The sequence below is a fragment of the Zalophus californianus genome, chromosome 6, assembly GCF_009762305.2.
Source record: "Zalophus californianus isolate mZalCal1 chromosome 6, mZalCal1.pri.v2, whole genome shotgun sequence".
Classification (NCBI taxonomy): Eukaryota; Metazoa; Chordata; class Mammalia; order Carnivora; family Otariidae; genus Zalophus; species Zalophus californianus.
Window position 1 is genome coordinate 28,800,698 of NC_045600.1, and position 18,212 is coordinate 28,818,909.

Here is an 18,212-nt window from a genome sequence, read left to right on the forward strand (position 1 = left end):
TCCATTTTAGAACATTTTCATCACCCCTGAAAGAAATCCCATAGCCATTAGCAATGACTTTTCTGCCCCCTCTACCAGCCCACCCTACCTAGCCGTAGGCAATCACTAATCCACTTCCTGTATCTATAGATTGGCCTTTTTTGCACATTGCAAATAAATGGAATCATACAATATATGGTCCTTTGTGACTAGCTTCTTTCACTTAGTATGTTTTCAAGGCTCATCTATGTTGTACTATGTATCAGTACTTCATTCCTCTTTGTGGCCAAATAATATTCCATTATATGGATATATCATATTTTGCGTACTCATTTATCAGTTGACAGACATTTGGATTATATCCATTTTTGGTTATTATGAATAATGCTATAAATAATAGTGTCCACTTTTGGTATGGTCATATGTTTTCATTTTTTCTGGGTGTATACTTAGGAGTGGGATAGCTGGGTCATATGGCAGTTCCATGTTTAACCTTTTGAAGAAATGCCAAAATGTTTTCCAAAGTGGCTGCACCATTTTACATCCCCACCAGCAGTGTATGAGAACTCCAGTTTCTCCACATCCTCACCAACACTTGTTATTATCTGTCTCTTTGGTTATAGCCTACCCAGTGGATGTGACGTGGTATCTCATTGTGTTTTTGGTTTGCATTTCCCTGGTGATTTATGGTGTTGAGCATCTTTTCATGTGTTTTTTTGAGCATATTTTCTTTGAAGAAATGTCTATATAAATCTTTGCCCATCTTTTATTTGTGTTGTCGTTTTATTGTTGAGTTTTAAGAGATATAGACTATAGATATAATTACCTGTCAGTTGTATAATTCTCAAATATTTTCTGCCAATCTAGGGATTGTCTTTTCACTTACTTGATGGTATCCTTTGAAGCACAGAAGTTTTTAATTTTGATGAAGCCCAATTTCCTAGTTGTTGTTGTTGTTTGTATTTTTGGTGTTATATATTAGAAACTATTGCCTATCCCAAGGTTACGAAGATTTGTCTCTATATTTTCTTCTAGGAATTTTACAGTATTAATATCTTTGATTCATTTTGAATTCATTTTTATATGGTGTGATGCAGGGGCCCAACTTCATTCTTCAACCTTATTTAGTTGTTCCAGCACCATTTGTTGAAAAGACAATTCTTTCTCCCACTGAAATTGTTTTGATAATCTTGTTAAAAAGCAATTGACCATAATGTATGGATCTATTTTTAGACTCTCAATTCTATTCCATTGACCTGTATGCCTATCCTTATACCAGTACCACACTGTATTGGTTATTGTAACTTTATAGTAAGTTTTGAAATTGGATACATTCACTTTCTACGTCGACTTTCCAGCACACGCAGCTAAGGCTGAGATGGGGCCTGAGGGAAGGGCCTGAGTGGATGGATTGAGGGCATGTAGGTAGAGATAAGTCTATGGGAAGCACAAGGGATCAAGATTCTGGAGGCCTAGTTTTTAAATCCATAGCCCTGTGTAACCTTATGTAAGTCACTTCATGTTTCTGGGCCTCTGTTTCCTTTTCTGTAGAATGAGGACCCTGGGCTAGTTGATTGTTAAGGGAATTTTTAATTCTAATAGTCTGCAGGCATGCGAGACTCCACTCTCATAGGCATAGTCTATCACAGGACCCCCTGGCATTATGGCCAAGCATTCATTAGACATTCATTCACATAGAACTTAGGTATGAGACAGGAAATGTACAAGATGATTCTGGATTATTTGACCATATCATATGTAACAAAGCTATCAAAGACCTCTAAGGTCATATCTACAGGACTCAGGAGCCAACTTGAAGAGGCTCTTACTCACCCCAAATGGGACACTTTGGATGTCAGTAAAGATAATAAATGTGATAGATTGAAATATATCAAATATATTTAAATTCATGAATTCATAATGATGCTTATAAACCTTCAGTTATTTGGAACTTTTGGATTTTGAGGTCTCTAACCAAGAGAACCCCAGGTCATCTCTTCCTCATGGCCTGGGTTTCATGGCTGTACCACTCTACCCTAGATCCCTATGTCCCTGGGGTCTGTTCCCACACTTTGCTTCCAGGTATAGCTTATCACTTCACTATTCTGTGTTGATCTATTTGGAAAAAGACTGGGAAAGTCCCAGAGTTATTGGTAGTGGTCTACAAAGCCCTACTTGCTAACTGAATAAATAAAGATTCACTCTGATATGCACCATTGCTTCCCTTTGCTTCCAAGGGAGTAGCTTCTGGTAGACGAATAATCATGCATTCTCTTCAGTGTGCAGGTTTTGTCCTCATGTGCCCTCTCAGACAGGAGCTCATGGATTTGGGGGGCTTAAGAAGGACTGTTTCCTGAAGAAGTTGTGGCCAGTGAGGCTGTGGGGTGACTGGGAGTGGGGGCACCTGGACTCCAGGCCCTGCTCCTCTAACTCCTCTCTGCCTTGCCCCTCTGGGCCTGTTTCTTTATGCTTAAAAACAAAACATCAAGGAATGTTCCACTGATATATGCAACAATGGGCATTGTGCTAAGTGAGAGGAGCTAGACTCAAAAGGCCACATACTGTATGATTCCCATTATGTGGCTTTCTGAAAAAGGCAGAACTATGGGGTCAGAAAACAGATCCATGGTTGCCAGGAGCAGGTGAGTGAGGAGAGGGGATTAACTATAAAGCTCTCTATCCTGACTTTTGATGGTGGTTAGTTACATCATTGTGTAAGTTGGTCAAAATTTATAATGCTGTATCTAAAAAGAGTGAATTTTACTGTAGGTAAATTATACTTCAATAAACACAAAAATGCAGGCCCCTGGGTGGCTCAGTGGGTTAAGCATCTGCCTTCGGCTCAGGTGACCCTGGGGTCAAGCCCCGCGTGGGGCTTCGGGGCTTGGGGGAGAGTCTGCTCCTTCTCCCTCTGCTCCTTCCCCACTCCCCCCTTGCACTCTCTCCTGTGCTGTCTCTCTCTCAAATAAATAAAATCTTAAAAACAACCCCACAAAAATATGAACCACACGCACACACACACACACACACACACACACACACACTCACTATGTAACTTGAAATTCTCTAAGGTCCCTCTCTGCCAGGTCTCACAGGTTCTCCACCGAAGGTACACTCACGGGCAGGGCAGTCCGGGACAGGGCAGCAGGAAGAGATGCCCTGGGCCTCATCTCATTTTAAAACTTCCTTTCCCTGATTCTTCCTATTCTTCAACAACTCAAAACAGTCTTTCTGTGATGTAATGGGCAAAGGAAGAAAAACAGGCTTCATTTGTTTGGCCATTTTCAGAACAAGGCCAGTCCCTCCACGGACATACATGTGTCCGTGTGCATGCTGAACATTCTCAGAGGACAGGCCTTGCCCAGCCGCGTGTCCTAGGTCTGAGGTCTGAATCATTGGCCTGAAATGGAATATTTCTGAACAGGAGCTCAGAATCTAAATCCCAAAGAAACAGCCATGGAGGCCTGTCAGGCGGGTGGGAATCTAGACAGAGAAGGTGGGCTTCTGCTTCCATTTTCCATCCAGGGTCTGAGGGAGGAGTCCCCCAGCCCTCTGCTCTGCTACTTACTGAGGCCTAACGTGGGATCGCTGAGACCATCCAAGTGACACACAGCGAGAGAAGCAGGTCCCAGCTAGGAAGCAGAGAGCAAGAGGCTTGACACAGGCAGGGCTGCACTGCTACCTGCACAGGCCAATAAGCGACAGCTTCCCTGATGGCAGGAAGAGCCAACCATCCGTCTGTCCATCTGTCTGGGTCCAGGATGTGGGGAAAGCAAACATGCTCCACCTTCACCACCTCTCAGCGCCTCTCTCAGATTCAGCAATAAATAGCTAATACCAGCTCCCATTTCATGGGCATGTACTATGTGCCAGGCACATCTCATTCACGACAGCCATTAAATTGTAAACTTATTTTTTTTAAAAAGATTTTATTTGTCAGAGAAAGAGAGAGAGAGCACACACAGAGGGAGAGGGAGAAGCAGGCTCCCTGTTGCACAAGGAGCCTGACGCAGGACTCGACCTCAGGATCCTAGGACCATGACCTGAGCTGAAGGAAGACACTCAACCGACTGAGCCACTGAGCCATCCAGGTACCCCAAGATTTTAAAATTCTTATCCCTGTTTTACAAAAAGGGAACTAACACTAAAAGCGAGGATGTGTGGCTCAGCCTCTGCAATCAGGGGCTGTTTCTCTCTTTTGTCCGCTGAAAGAAGCCAGACCTGACCAGGTTAACTCCAGGGTCCTGGGGTGATACAGCCCACAGTTTAAGGGAGAAGGAGCATAACAGAGAACTCTGTTCCTGATGGAGCTCGTGCCGAGCTACATGCCCCACCCTGAGCCCCTTTAGAACAAGCCACCCCCTGTAGCTTCTCCTTGGCCAGGGAGCCCTGCCCCTTGGTGTACGGGGTCAGGCACAGACCCTGTGACCCCACAGTGGGTGCTGAGGGGCTGGGTACAGGGAAAGGGGTCCAGCTGCATGCACTGGAAGTCCCAGTAAGGGAAGCCAGGAGATCAGATCATGTGGGTGCTTCTGCTCAGGAAGGCAGACTGAGGGAAAGCATGCCATCAGAACTCTGTGGCCCAGTGGGGGACATGCCCCTCAGAGGGCCTCCTGGATACTTCTCCAAGCCACAGAGTTTGGAGGCTGCCACATCCCAGAAAAGGTCCTAGGAGATGGCTTGTTGATCCCCTGGAAGCTGGGACTAATGAGCAATTGGAAGCTGGCACCAAGGGAAGGGATAACCTCAATGCCCTTTGCATCAGAAGTCCCCAAAAGGGGGTGGGGAAGAGAGGATTGCAGGGTGGATCACAGACATTCCTAGGTGGGCACAGCTCTTCATGTTATAACTGGCAGCCCCAATTCCCTCCTCCACCCTGGACCCGAGCAGATCAGGATACCTAGACAGTGATGGCTTGTTAAGGGAAGATTCTGGAAATAAGCCAGGTGGCTCTGCTGGGTTCTGGGAGGAGTTCTGGGTTCCCTGGAGGTGGTGGCCTTGATCCGGGAGGACAGGGAAGCCAGGCTTTCTCGTGGTGGGCCAAGACCCGACAGCGGGATATACTACAGACTTGACAATTCAGGTGCTGGGGCTGATGTGGATTTGGTCTTGACTGTATGGGGCAGGAAGTCCCGCTCTGGGAGGTGGCCCAGGGGTTGGGAGACAAGTTGGTTCCCATGCAGGTGTGACTGAGGACCCATTCCCATGGCTCTAAGATCACTCCTGTTTTCAGAAGCAAATTTTCTGCCACCGAAGCGAGCTGCTAGGTACCAGCCTTGTTGCTAATGGGGAGATTGCAGCAGTGTGTGGCTCCTTTTTCTCTCATTCTTGTCCTCCTCTTGTCAACCTGACTTCCAGGCTCTCAGAACCCTGCTGCTTCAGTATTAGTGGGAGATGGGATTGACGCTTAGGAAACCGAGGCTCCCTATAAGGAGCATCATCTGTATGCAGCAGACTTCAATCTTGGGACTTTATTTAAGGGCATCAGAGTGGTGTCTGGCCACTGCTGATGTTCATCAGGCCACTGGGTTTTGTGGCTGAGCACAAACAAGGGAGCATAGGGGCCATGCAGCCAAGGAGAACTTGGCAGAGTCTGGGGCTCTAGCCTTCCGGTGACATCATTGTCCCAACCTGCCAGGATGAGTCCCATACCCCAGAGATCTGGCTTTCCTGAGCTTTCTGCTAGGGAGAGAAATGGAAACAGAGTGTGTGTGTGTGTGTGTGTGTGTGTGTGTGTGTGTGTGTGTGTGTGTGTGTGTGTGAGTGATTAATGGGGCTGGTGGGGAGTGGGGAAGGAAGAGAGGTGGTACTTTTTTTTTTCTAACAGTAAATCCTGCCCAATAAACCCGCAAACCAAGGAGCCACACAGACTTAGGTGGATTAAGTGGGTTCAAGTCATTTATTTTTAGACTGTACCAGCATGTTTGGTTCTGGGGTCCCAAACCCCAAATTCCAGAAAAATAAACTAATGAGAACCACATGCACTATGAGAAGGCCATTCCGACGTGTCTGTGTTCATGCTGTGAGTGAGCATAGTATATAGACCAGGAGCCCTCCCTGGGCAGGTGACAGCAGCTGGCTCTGAGCCCTCCTTGGGACTGGGGAGAGGGCCAAGACCAGATCATTTGGACCCCGTCCCTTTAAGGCCCCAAGCCCCTTATTGCTACATTTGCTACTTTGCTACTTGATGGCCCCTGGGTCGTGCCCAGGGGAGGCCTTATCACTGGGTGGTACTAATGAGGAGGCTGCTGGCATTTGTCCTTGCCATCGTGACCATAGCACAGAACTCTTTTCAGAGGGTCTCAGGGTGAGTTATGGGGGATTCATTTGACCACTACTCAACTATGCCACATACTCAGCTTGACCAGCCCTGCTGGAAGCCGGTGGCCCATTATCTCCCCCCAACCCCAGGGCTTTCCAGCTCCTGGACCTTGCTGGAACATCTCCTTCCGACATATTCTGCAAGGTCCAAAGACCAAGAGCCTGCTATCTTTTCCAGCGTGGAGCAAGGCTTCTTAGTGGTGGCTTTTGAAGCCCATGCATTTGGAGCACAATGGGAAGGGTGCATTTTAGGAGGAACATCAATTTCCACCAATAGCCAAAAGGCCGGCTGGGTGGCAGCCTCCTGGTTCAGTGTCCTGTTGGTGAGGTAGTTTGAACACACCAGCAATCCTGCCAGGAGAAGCACGCCTGGAGCACATCCCCACACGTCCACTGGTCTCAGCAACAACTCGGAGTGGTGAGCAGGGCCCTGGGGGTTTGGCCTGGACCTGACCCCTCAGCCTCGGTGGGCCAAGGGGCACCACTCACCTGACTGCCCTGGGGGACAGCCACACCTGACAGTAGAACAAAGCATCACTTTCTGGAAGGGAAGGAGCCCTCTCCCCAGCGAAAGTGTTCTGCTGCTTGGGCTGAGCCCTCCGGCTGTTGCCGAGCACCTGCACTTGCCAGCCTCCAAGTTTTCTTCTTCCCATGAGGCAAAGGTGATCTCAGTCCGATGTCCAGTGCCTGGCGCCCGTGCGTCTGACTTGCTGGCTGGGTGGTTGCTTCTGTGTCTTCCCTGAAGCTTTGGTTGTGGGGCTGCCAGCATGATCTGTGTCCTGGGAGCTCTCAACGGGAAGAGTCCCAGGTCCAGAGACTGTGCCCAGTCAGGGGAGCTAAAGAAGCTTCCGGAAGCAGGGGGACCTGCTTTGCTATGGAACGGCCTTCAAAAGTCTAATCCGGTTTGAAGTTTTGGCTGTGTAGACCAGGCCAATGGGGAACTAGCCAAGATCATATTTTCCAAGTGTGCTTGCATTCTAAGGTCTGCACAGTAGACTGGCCTTGGACTAGCCAACTGGGCAGAGCAACCGCACCCTCCACCCCCCGCGTTGCTTGGCTTGATCTACGGGGGAGCATGTGGTGGTCACAAGACTGAGCATGCCTGCTTGGGAGATGGGGTGATGGGGTTTATTGCTCTGGGTCTGAATGCATCCGGAACACCCTTACCTCTATTGAGCCTGCTGGCCCGCCCTTCCCTCCGGATGTCCCCAGGGGTGTTTGGAAACCTTCAGCCTGCACCATCTCAGGGGTACAGTCCACCTGGCTCTGGGTGGGCCTTCTGAGGACCCCCAGGGCTGGCCACGTGTCGGCCAGTATCGCTCGGAAGCAGAGGCCAGGAGGACTGGGGAAGCCAACCCTGCCCTGTCCGCAGCCCATGGGGAAGGGCAAGAGGCAGCCGGGCCTTTTCTAGAACATCCTCTGTCCACATACCCTGTGCCTCAATGTCAACACAGCTTGTGGACCCTTGACAGAGAGGAGCTTCTTTGGGGCGATGTTGGTTGCAGAAAAGCTTGGGCTGCATTTTGGTTCTGAGAAAGGAGCCCTGTGTGAAAAGCAAGGAGATAAAAATGGGTGGGACAAGGAGAGGAGTCCAAAGACCCCATAACGTGGAATAGGGCTTCCTCTCATTCACTTACTCATCAAGTAGTTACCGAGTATCTACAAGGGCCAGGACCCATGCTGAGGTTATGTGGAACCAGGGTGCGGGAGTGCCTGATGGGAATCCGGGTCTATATTGCCACTGCTGGAGACAACCTGAGGACCCAACACATGTCATCTACTAGCTACTGTACCTGGCAGAGAGAGCAACTACCACCAGTGGGGGAAACTGAGGCATAGTGGTCAAAACCCACAAGGGTGCCACCCTAGCCAAGTCTCCTAATGCCCACAGTGGCCCTGCTGTGAAGAATGGAAGGCTGGTGCCATGGGGATAGGGCCCGTGGAATCAGACATACAATGGCACAGACATGGGGCTGTAAAGATGGTCATGGAAGCACCCAGGAGGCAGGGTCTGCAAACAAGCTTATGAGCCTTTGGTCACCAGCTGGTGAATTTGCCTACATGAGTAAAGAAATACCAGTGATCACTTTTTTTTTTTTTTTTTTTTTGCTTCTATGTTTGCTGTTTATACACTCCCCAGAGAAAATTTTCACCTATGGCCAAAAATAGATCGAAGGAGGCTAGTTCTAGCAGGTGAAGTGAGTGTCCGAGTTCAAAAACATGTTGCTTAATACCGCTCCGCCTGAGGGCTCACGGGCGTCACAATGGTGACAGTGACAATGAGGAGAGTAATAGCTACCATTTGCTGAGCACCTACTACGCGCCAGGCACCTGATTCAGTGTGTTACATATATTACCTCACGGCCAATTGGCAGATAGTCATTTTGACATACACATGAAGGGAGCACAAGTGGTTTTTTTTTGCAGGTTTTGCTTTGTGTCTGCTTTTTTCCCTTGAGGACCGACTCTGTTTCGCCTTGCCTTTGCTGGGCTGTCCGAGAAGCATCTGGCTCTGGCCTAGGCCCTCTGTCGCAGGTTCAGCCCCAACTCCAGACACAACTGAGACCTGGCCCAGCCAGGGGCCCATCAGGATGCCACAGGGTGGGCCCCAGCTGCCAGCGGGACGACTCAGCCACCTCCCCCCAACCCCGGGGCCGGGAACTCTCCCAGCTTCCACCGGGGCTGCCGGAGGGGAGGATCCCAGGGGCCCCTGCGTTCATGGCCATGTTTATTTTGAGTAAAACACGAGGGAACAAGCCAAGGAGAAGGGGGCAAAAACAGAATGAGTTAGGAAGTAATAAATGTTTTAAAAGATGGTCAGAACCTCCACCGCTGTCAAGCTACAAGCTCTTTCAGGGACGCCGGTGCTTCCTCTGGTGTGGGACCCTTGAGGCATGTGACAGGACCAGAGGGCAGCCCTGCGCCCGTGGGGACCTCTTGGAAAGCCGGCCTCCAGGGCGCTGGCAGAACTGAGGCAATCCGCGAGGTTGCTCAGCACGGTCGCCACGACGGGGACGTGTGGCGCGGGGGGGCCTTACATAGACTCGGGGCGAGGCAGGGGGCCGTCGGGACACGGTGGCCATCACTACGGGGGTGTGGTGGGTGCCCCAGAGCCAGACGGGGGGGGAGGGGGAGGCGGGGCGTAACACTGGATGTGCTCGGGGCCAGCCGGTCCCTCTCGCGTGTGCCGGAAGGCGTGATCCCCCAGACAGAGGGAAGAGTGGCGGGAACAAGATTAGAATCTCAAGTGGTAGTCACGACAGGAGCCCCACGAGGTGGTGTGCTCCGAACGAGTTAGGGCCCGGGACCTCCTCGGGAACGGGGTGTCGGCGCACAACTGTACAAGGAAGAGAGGGTTGTAAACAGGGCCGACCCCGGGCTCTGTGGGCCTGTTCTCTCTGGTGTCCCCGGTCACCCACCGGGGCCCCCCTCTGCCGCCCGTCCTCGCCCTCACTCCTTCTCTTTCACAGTGACCAGGTCTCCCCGTAGGGAGACTCTGTCCGCGGAGGTGGAGCGCCGCCGCCTGCCCGTGGGGTCGTCGGGCCCGGGCCCTGCGGCGGGAACCGTCAGGAGGACTGCATCAGGCCGGTGAGGCGCTTGCCCGCCAGCGACTTTCCCTGCAGAGACAGGCGACAGAGTTGGCACGCACAGGCGCGCACGCTCATGCACACCGCGCGCACGCACGCACACGCACCACACGCACACGCACGCGCGCGCGCGCGCGCGCACACACACACACACACACACACACACACACACACACACACACACACACACGGACAGAGACCGAGACAGAGAGCCAGACAGGTGAAGTAATTGCTGCACGAGCCCCGAAGGCCAAACGACTTAGCTAACGGACCCTGCTGATCTCTGGGTTCGGGGCCTTGACCGCAGACAGTTGGAACAACTAGGGCTCTGGGGCACGGGGTGGGGAGTGAAGGTGTGTTGCTGGTCCTCTTTTTGGGGTGTGGGAATTTTACTTACCCCAAACGAGGCATTTTCACTCTTTAGGTAGAGTGTCTCTTAATGCTTGTGGGCTGCCCCTGAACTTGATTTCATTCAAGCGAGGAAGGAAAAGGTGGACTGAGGAGTAGTAGGATCAGGGAGGGTGGGTTGACCCACACAGGTGATGGTGAAGGATTTGGGTAACTAGAAGCTAATGAATGAACTCGTCTTAAGAATGCAGGAGACGTAGGATCCTGTCTGAAAGGCAGGATTGAGCCCTCCCCGGGAGAGACACACAGGTGTGGTGACCTCTTGATGACAGGTTCTAGGACTGTGGAAATATAGGGGCCTGCGCCAAGGCTGGGAGCCTGGGCTGGCGAACGGGTGCCACCACAGGCCCCAGGGCAGCACGCTCCTGCCATGTCCTGTGTTCCTGGCTCTCTGTGTGTGGTACCCAGGGGCTGAGTTTGATGACTCCACATCGGGACATCTATAAGCCCTTCACTTGCCATGTAGCAGTTCTTGAAAATGAAAAAACTGAACTGGACCATGAGGCCTGGTGCATGAGGCACTGAGATCTTGAGAGAGGCCAGTGACTCCTGTGCCTGGGAGGAGGTGGCCGAGGAGCCTCTGATGTGGGATCGGGCACCACGAGGATGGATGAGGAGGATGAGTGAGTCTCGTTTTGCTTATTTCCCTTGACGCAGCCTGTGCCCATTCCCTGCTCACCCTCTAAAGAAATCCAGAACATTGGACAGGGCTCTAGAGGAGAGTGTGGCTGGACCCGAGCAGACTGATCACTGTGTCTGAGAAAATACTCAAAACCCATGCTATTGTTGACAGCCAGTCAGCTAAACCATCGCCATCTGCAAAGGGGAGCACATGGTCCTCATCAGCATGGGCTGTGGTGTTTGGTAGTGAGGGACTGCAAGGCCAGCGGCCCCTCATGTTCATTTCCAAGAGGGGTGTGAGGGCTCATCTTGTTTACTGGGCTTGGCTGAGTGCAAGCTGGATGTAATTAAAAAAATTGATCAGGTTTGTGAAGCCTGGTAGAGTACTCAATAAACCGGCTGATTGATGAATTGATGGATAATGGGTGTATCTAGTAAATGAACAAGGGCTGTGAGTTTGCTGGATGCAAGACAATGTGTCATCTGGCTTAGCTCTCCATAGAGGGACGTGCCAGCCTGACTTTGAGAATTCCAGTGGCATGCACGGGACCTTGTCCAGAAATGGAACTGCCCTCGGGAGCTGTTGGAAAGTCTGCATAGACATCCCCTAGCTCTTCTTCCCCTTTTATTTCACCCTGCATTTTCACTAGTGAGACAAAACTTCATTTTTTTCTCCCCAATTTTAAACACATGTGCGCGCGCGCGCGCGCACACACACACACACACACACACACACACACACACAAAATCTCCCCCCTTATCTGAATCTTCAAATACACTAAACTTAGCCTGCAGCAGGCTACATTTATACCAGGGTAAGGATTTTTTAATCAGATTTTTTTAATCCTAGAAGGTTCCAGTGCCAGTCTTTGCAAATCACTAAAAGCAGGGTGGCTATTTCCCTGTGTAGAGTGGGTTAGGTGGGACAAGAGCTCACAGCTGGCAGAGGCTGCCCTTCAAGGACTTGCTCCAGCCCCTGGATTCTAAGGCGCACACATGGCTGGTGCTCTCCTTGACTGCCCTTTCTTAGATGGAGCTCGAGGCATTTGTCATCCTCTTGGTTCACCTGGGACTGTGCCTTCTTGATGCAGGCCTGAAGGCAGCAAGTGTGGGGACGTGTGTGAGGTCCTCGGGGGAAATGTGGAGCTGATGAGTCTAGGGGCCTCCTGGTCCGAGAGTTGTAACAAACCTCCCCCAGCCCCTTCACCCATGTCCATCCCTGCTCATGTGAAAGGCACTGCAGGATTTTGCTTGCCTCTCGGTGCCCCTTATTGCTGCAGTAACCACACCCCAAATATTGGCTCCTCCCCTTCTCCTTCTGTCCCTTTTCCACCAGGGCAACAAATCACATCTTGTGTCACCAAATATATATGTTTTGGCTTTGCCATACATGGTATTCGGGCTCGGATTGAGCTGGCGTATGTGGAAAAAAAAAATCACTAAAGCTCCTGAATAACGGTCTATTGCTAGCGTGTATGTTAAGAGCCCAGAAACAAAGAAGGTGAGGTTTACCAGACATCCAAACCCTCATTATGGCTTCTTCCTCATTAGTGAGGTCATTTTGGCTGGAGAGGGGGCTGTGGGTTGAAGATTCTATATCTGGATTATTATGGAACTGTCCATCTGTTTGAGGTGCCTTTGGGCCCGAGGTCCTCCACCCTCCACCCCTCCCTGTTCTGTAGAAGGGGCTGGGGTGGGCTTGGAGGCGCTAATTAATCTCTTCCTGCTTGAGTCCTGGAGCTCAGCCTCATAGCTCTGACTCCAGGGCCCTGTGGCCGGCTGTCAAAGCCTGCCCCTCCCCTTGCCCCCAGTTTGCTTCCATTTCTCAAGACTTCAGAGGCCAGCCTAGAGAACTTGCCCTGAGATTGTTCCCAGCCTCTCAGCAATCCAGGTGGTGTTCCTTGGCATTTTTGTCTCCCTCCCCCCATCCCTGCACACACACATTTTTCAAATGCCAGTTCTGTTGCTAAAGGAGGTCGTGAGGTTTCAGGTCCCCTCAGGGGGCAGCTCAGTCCAACTGCAATCTGTCCGCTACTCAGTGACCTCCCGGGTGGGGCTGGAAGGTGGTTATTCATGCAGGACGCAGGCATGGCTAGATGCCTGGCCTTGGGTTTTGGGAAGGAAAGCCTGCAATCACACTGGCTCAGCAGCTGCCTCTCTTCTGAAGAGCTGAGGCTCCTGTAATTTTCAGGGATCAAAGTGAAATCTGACAGCAGAGGCTACCTGTGTTCAGAGATGAGCTGCCCCCAGGTCTATGCTGCTAGGGGCTTGCTGGGAGCCCCTGAGCTACCTGCTCTGTCCAGAGAGAAGAGAGCTCCTGCCCTGCATGCTCTCGGGCTCTTTTCCTCCCTCTTCTTCGCCCCCTTCCCTGCCTTAATCGGATGATGCTGTAGGAAGCTCTTAGGAAGGGGAGTGTGGTAATTCTATTTCCGCCCGGCATCTTGCATAGTTACGGGGGAAGCCATTTTTTCAGGGTGTGAATGTGTGATGTTCCCCAGCGCTGGTCGGTTGGGAATGGATCATGGTGCCAGGAAGGGCAGCCAGCTCAGCCCGAGGCCTTGTCGTAGCTGAGCAAAGCAGCTGAAGGTGGTTGAAAATGCTATTAGCAGGCAGCCTTTGTCCAAGTGAAAAAATACACAGTGATTAAGAACTGAACTGCAGAAGGTGCATTCCAGAGACACCAAAGCTTTGCATACAGACAGAGTGCTTTTCACCTTTGAGACATTTGGCAAAGTTAACCCAAGAGGATCAGGAACCTTCAATTTCATGGACTGGGTTCACAAAAGTCCACCCTCCACCCTGACTAATCATTTCAGCTCTGTGGCCATCTTGATGGCTAGAAGCCTGGAAGAAGGTGGTCATGGAATCCTTCATTTCTAAAAGGAAATGCACAAAAGGAATGTCTCCCTTTTGTGCCATGCTTTAAGAAAAATCAACATGCTGCTTGACATGCTGTGGCTCTGTGCATTGCACTTCCAGATATTAATCAACAAAGCATGCACGATCCGGGTTACCAAGAGCTTTCGCCACTTACCTGGGACACTGATGCTACACTCTTTGGCTGGGAGGAGGGCTGTGGCTCAGAGAGTAACCCTGGGGGTTACTGGGGTTAGGTGGCATATTGGGGACAGCAGAGCCAAGCACTAGGGACTCAGGCAGGACCCTTCTCAATGCTAAGGGAGTAAAGACATCTCAGCTGCTGATGAGACTCTCAAGCTGACTTGCCTAGATGACCAAAGACCAAAGTTACAGATCTCAGGTCCACCCAGTCTAAATCCATGTTACTATGGGGATAGAAATCAACTGTGGTTGTCTCTGGAGGAGAAGGATGGAATTGATTGGAAAGCGGCATAAGGGAACTTTCCAGGACCATGGGGCGTCAGTGACACTGGTGCATAGATTTGTTAAATTCATTGAACCACACACTTCAGATCTGTTCATTTTGCTCTCTGTAATTACCCTCAAAAAAAAAAAAATATTGGGAAACAATCCAGCTATCGCATCTCTGCTTTGAAATTTCCCACTCCTTATTCTTTTTCAGTTGCGGGTCCCGTGACTTTGCCTTTTGGCTCAATCCGGGGGTTCCTACTCCAGTGTAGGAGAAACCCAGTTCCTCTGCGAGAAGAACTGGAACTGGACTAATCGGGAACACTGTGTCTAGTGCCTTGATCCAAACTGATCACCTTGTTGTGGTATAGGCATTTTTCATCCCTGCTAATGAAAATAGGGTTTTGCTGAATGGGCCTCACCAAATGACCTCAGTAGGCAAGAAGTGGGAGGCTCCAGAGATGAGCTGTTCTCTCAAGGAGACTGAAGGTTACCCAGGAGGAGATATGATGCTCGGGTTCATAAATGATGAGTGAGCATGTGATCGCAGGCCTGGGGAGGCCCTGCTGAGGGAAGCAGTCAGGAGCCTAAGAGCCAGGTAGGGAGGTAAGGGTCCTGGCTTGGGTTTGGCAGGAGGGGAGAAGTCAAGAACTTGCCTGAGTTCATCGGGTGACTTCCCTGGAGGTTGGTGCCCCCTGGCGCCCCTTCTCCACTGAACAAAACAAAAGGAATGATTTCAAAAGGGTGTATAAGGAATTCTGTGACATATCCTTTCTCGATGGTGTTTCAAGCTGGGGAGAAAGAGCCACTTGCTAGGGGTAGTGTAGGGCTTTTTGAAGTTGGCAGAGGACTGGGAGGAAAATCCATACTTAATACAGAAGAGTTTCAAAAAACTTCTCAACTCTCCATCTCTCATCAACTCTCCCTCTTTTGAACTTCATGGCAAGGTGGGGCAGATGAAAGGGGGAAACCTGGTCTTGGGACTAGCCAAAGATCACACACTGCTAATCCACAGCAGGGCTAGGCCAGTGCCACACGGGGGGACGGGGGTGCTTCTGCCTTCCTCAGTCCTCAGTAGTGGGGGGCTGGAGCCTGTGACAAGATCCATTCCTGGGGTCTGTATTACTCCTGGGTCCTTGCAAAGCTTTCTGATCTCTCTCAGGAGCTGAAGGGCATTTTGTTTGGCTTTAAAATATTTTATTTTACTTTTAAAAATAAGATACCACAAACATAAAACAATGCTCAAATAAAAAAATTCAAGAAATAGGTGAAACTTGAATTAATAAAAAAAGTTCACTGGCTGAAGAATTAATATTCATTCTTGTATATTTAAACCTGTTAAAAAGTAAGGAATATGATCATAATAAAAATAACGGATTCTTTTGAAACAGGTCACTATCTTAGGTACAGCGGTATAAACAACCGGATTTTGCCATGCAAATTGTGGGTCTATGGAATCTACCTGTAGTCATATCTTCTGAAAGCAATTCCCATAAATGGTTACTGGGACCGTTAGGAGTTTCAGAAACCTTACTCTAGCCTATATTGGCAGCTACCAGTGCTTTTTTTTTTTCCTTAAAAAAAATTTTTTTTTTTAATTTAGATAAGGTAAGTCGCCAGCACTCCTAACTGTCCTAAATGTGAAAAGAACCAACCTATCCCATGATCTATCTCCTAGGGACTTTCTCTTTGAATTTCTCATCCCTGCTCAATGGGCTGGCATCAATATCCCAGGTACACTCCCTTCTCAAGTGCCTTCCTCTTCAATCAGCACAGACCTTGATGGTGAGTGGGTGGGGATGGGCCCGTTACCAGGGGTACAGGTTAGCTACCCAGGACTGTAACTAACAGCCACCTGTCGACTGAACATCGAACCACTCTTGTGTGTCAAACACACCAGGCATTGTACAGACACTCGTGTTAATGTCCACACCCTCCTTGCCAGTTTAAAGTCTTAGGACATCTTAGGTTAAAGTCTTAGGATATATTATGTCAGGATCGATGAAGAAACAGGCTCATATAGAGCTCAAGCCCCTTGCCTGAGACCATACAGCTAGTCAGTGGCAGAGTGCAGTGGGTCAGCCTTCATGAGCCGCACACTTTCTACTTTGTATGTGGCCATCCGTCTCAAGGAAGGAGGTAGATGGAAACCCTCAGAGACTAATGACTCCTCCCTGCCCATCTCCACTAGGCAATCTCTTTGGGCAGCCCAGGGAGATTTTCTCAACCTCACTGAGAAAGAAGCTTCCACCCCTGGACATGCCTGAGACCATCTCAAGCATTTCTGCTCTGCTTGAGGTTCTTCCCCTCCTCACATTCGGTTCTCTTGAGAGAGAAGGCGCCACTTTCTGGCTGGCAAGCCTGGCCAAGTGAGACTGGCTATTGCACTGAGCCGGGGCACCCGTCCCCGCTGCTTGGGGCACGTGGCTTTAAGGTGTACCTGCTGGACAGGCCAGGTGAAGCTACCACTTCTGTTTGTGCCCTCATGTTATTGGTGCTGCTGCCCCTGGGGTCGCCATAGCAACTGTCCCAGGGAGGAGAGGCAGGCAGAGCTGCCTTACTCTAATTAGAAACCAATTCCAATTAGAACCAAGTGCCTAAATCAGGGTGTCCCAGCCAGGCTGGGCGGGGGGGGGAGAAGCCCTCTGTGGGTGTGTTCCTGGCCCTCAGACTCCTGCCCTCCATCGGGCTCATCACTTTTGGGGCTCTTTGCAACGGCCAGCCTCTGCCAGCTAATTTCAGTGGGAGAGCTTCCTCCACGGTCCCCCAGCTAGACAGGGACAAATCTGGAACCAGGCAGGCATGCAGGAGTGACAAGGGGGAGAGCAGCTGTGCCCTCTGCTGGGGGCACAATGCCCAGACACAGATTCCCCAGCTTCCTTCCCAAGCTGTGCATTTCCACCTGTGTTCTTCCTGTGCAGGGGCCATGCCCCCCCCCCCCCACCTTTCATATCAGATCTCCATCTCTCCTTCCTCTGGTTCTGACTGCACAACCCTGGTGCTCTCTGTGTACTCAGCTTGCAGGGAAGCTCTTGGTGGATTCAGGAGTGGAGTGGAGAGGGGAGCATTTCGCCTGTGAGGCCCCTCAGAGGTGTGCCTTCCTTTAGCCCATGCAATGCCTTCCTCTGCCCCTGTTCCTCCATCTCTTCCCCAGAAGTACTCTAGGATCTTAGCTCTGGTTCACTCCAAATTAGGCAAAGGTCAAAAGACTTGAGGAAACGGGGACATGGCTGTGTTGCTACTAGCAACATCGTGATGCTTTTTTCCAAGTAGGACGTTCAAGTGACCCTTGTCCATGGCTCCAGGGGAGAGTGTCACTGAAGTTTAGTGGAAGAGACAGCAGGAGGAATCATTTGCTTGGCAGTGTGTGACTCTCCTGCAGAACCACGGGGACTCTACCTCCGCCTCCCAAGAGCACCTCTCATCTCCTACACACGTGTTCACCCAAAACTCATCCATAGGTTGGGGTCCGTGGTTAAGCCAGCTGCCAAAGCAGAGCCTAGAAGGCACAGGCAGTCAACATGAAGACTGTCCCCCACCGCCCCAAAGCATAATCTTTCCATGAATGTCCATGTCCGTTTGGACACAAATGCAAAGGAGGCCGGCTTATTTCTCTTTCTTCCCTACCACCAGGAATGCCCTGCAGCAGGCATTTATCACACATGTATTTCTAACCTGAAAAAGTGCGTCGGGGGATGGGTCAAGCAGCATTTTCAGAGATCTCTCGATAGAAACTTGGGTCAAGGGGTCTTCCCTACAGACCCTTTTTACATATTGCTGCAATGCTTTTGGTGCCCGTGGGACAGAGGATAGGCCCTCACCCAGCCTTCTTCTCCCCTGATGGTTTAGGACGTAGAAATATAAGATTTCCAAGTTTCCTGCAGGACTTGGCTCTGGGTCACAGGGGAAGGGTTATGGAAGCTGTAAGCCTAAGGATGCTGCTGTTGGATTTAAAAGCATCGTCAAAGG

At 50.5% G+C, this 18,212-nt stretch overlaps 1 protein-coding gene across 7 annotated transcripts in view; it reads right to left on the reverse strand.

The window, feature by feature from the left end:
* RGS6 (regulator of G protein signaling 6) overlaps positions 1–18,212 on the reverse strand; it is a 582,245-nt gene that overhangs the window by 16,615 nt on the left and 547,418 nt on the right. For 3 of the 7 annotated variants that reach the window (XM_035727884.1, XM_027569203.2, XM_027569204.2), the window contains one exon: positions 7,706–9,917. The exons of 1 other annotated variant lie outside the window; for it this stretch is intronic. In XM_035727884.1, the coding sequence (XP_035583777.1) occupies positions 9,751–9,917 (167 nt within the window). In that variant the 3' untranslated portion in view covers positions 7,706–9,750. Of the gene's footprint in view, positions 1–5,873; positions 9,918–10,029; positions 14,956–18,212 lie in introns of those variants that run through there. 3 more of the 7 variants (XM_027569199.2, XM_027569207.2, XM_027569201.2) reach the window with 3 other exon arrangements.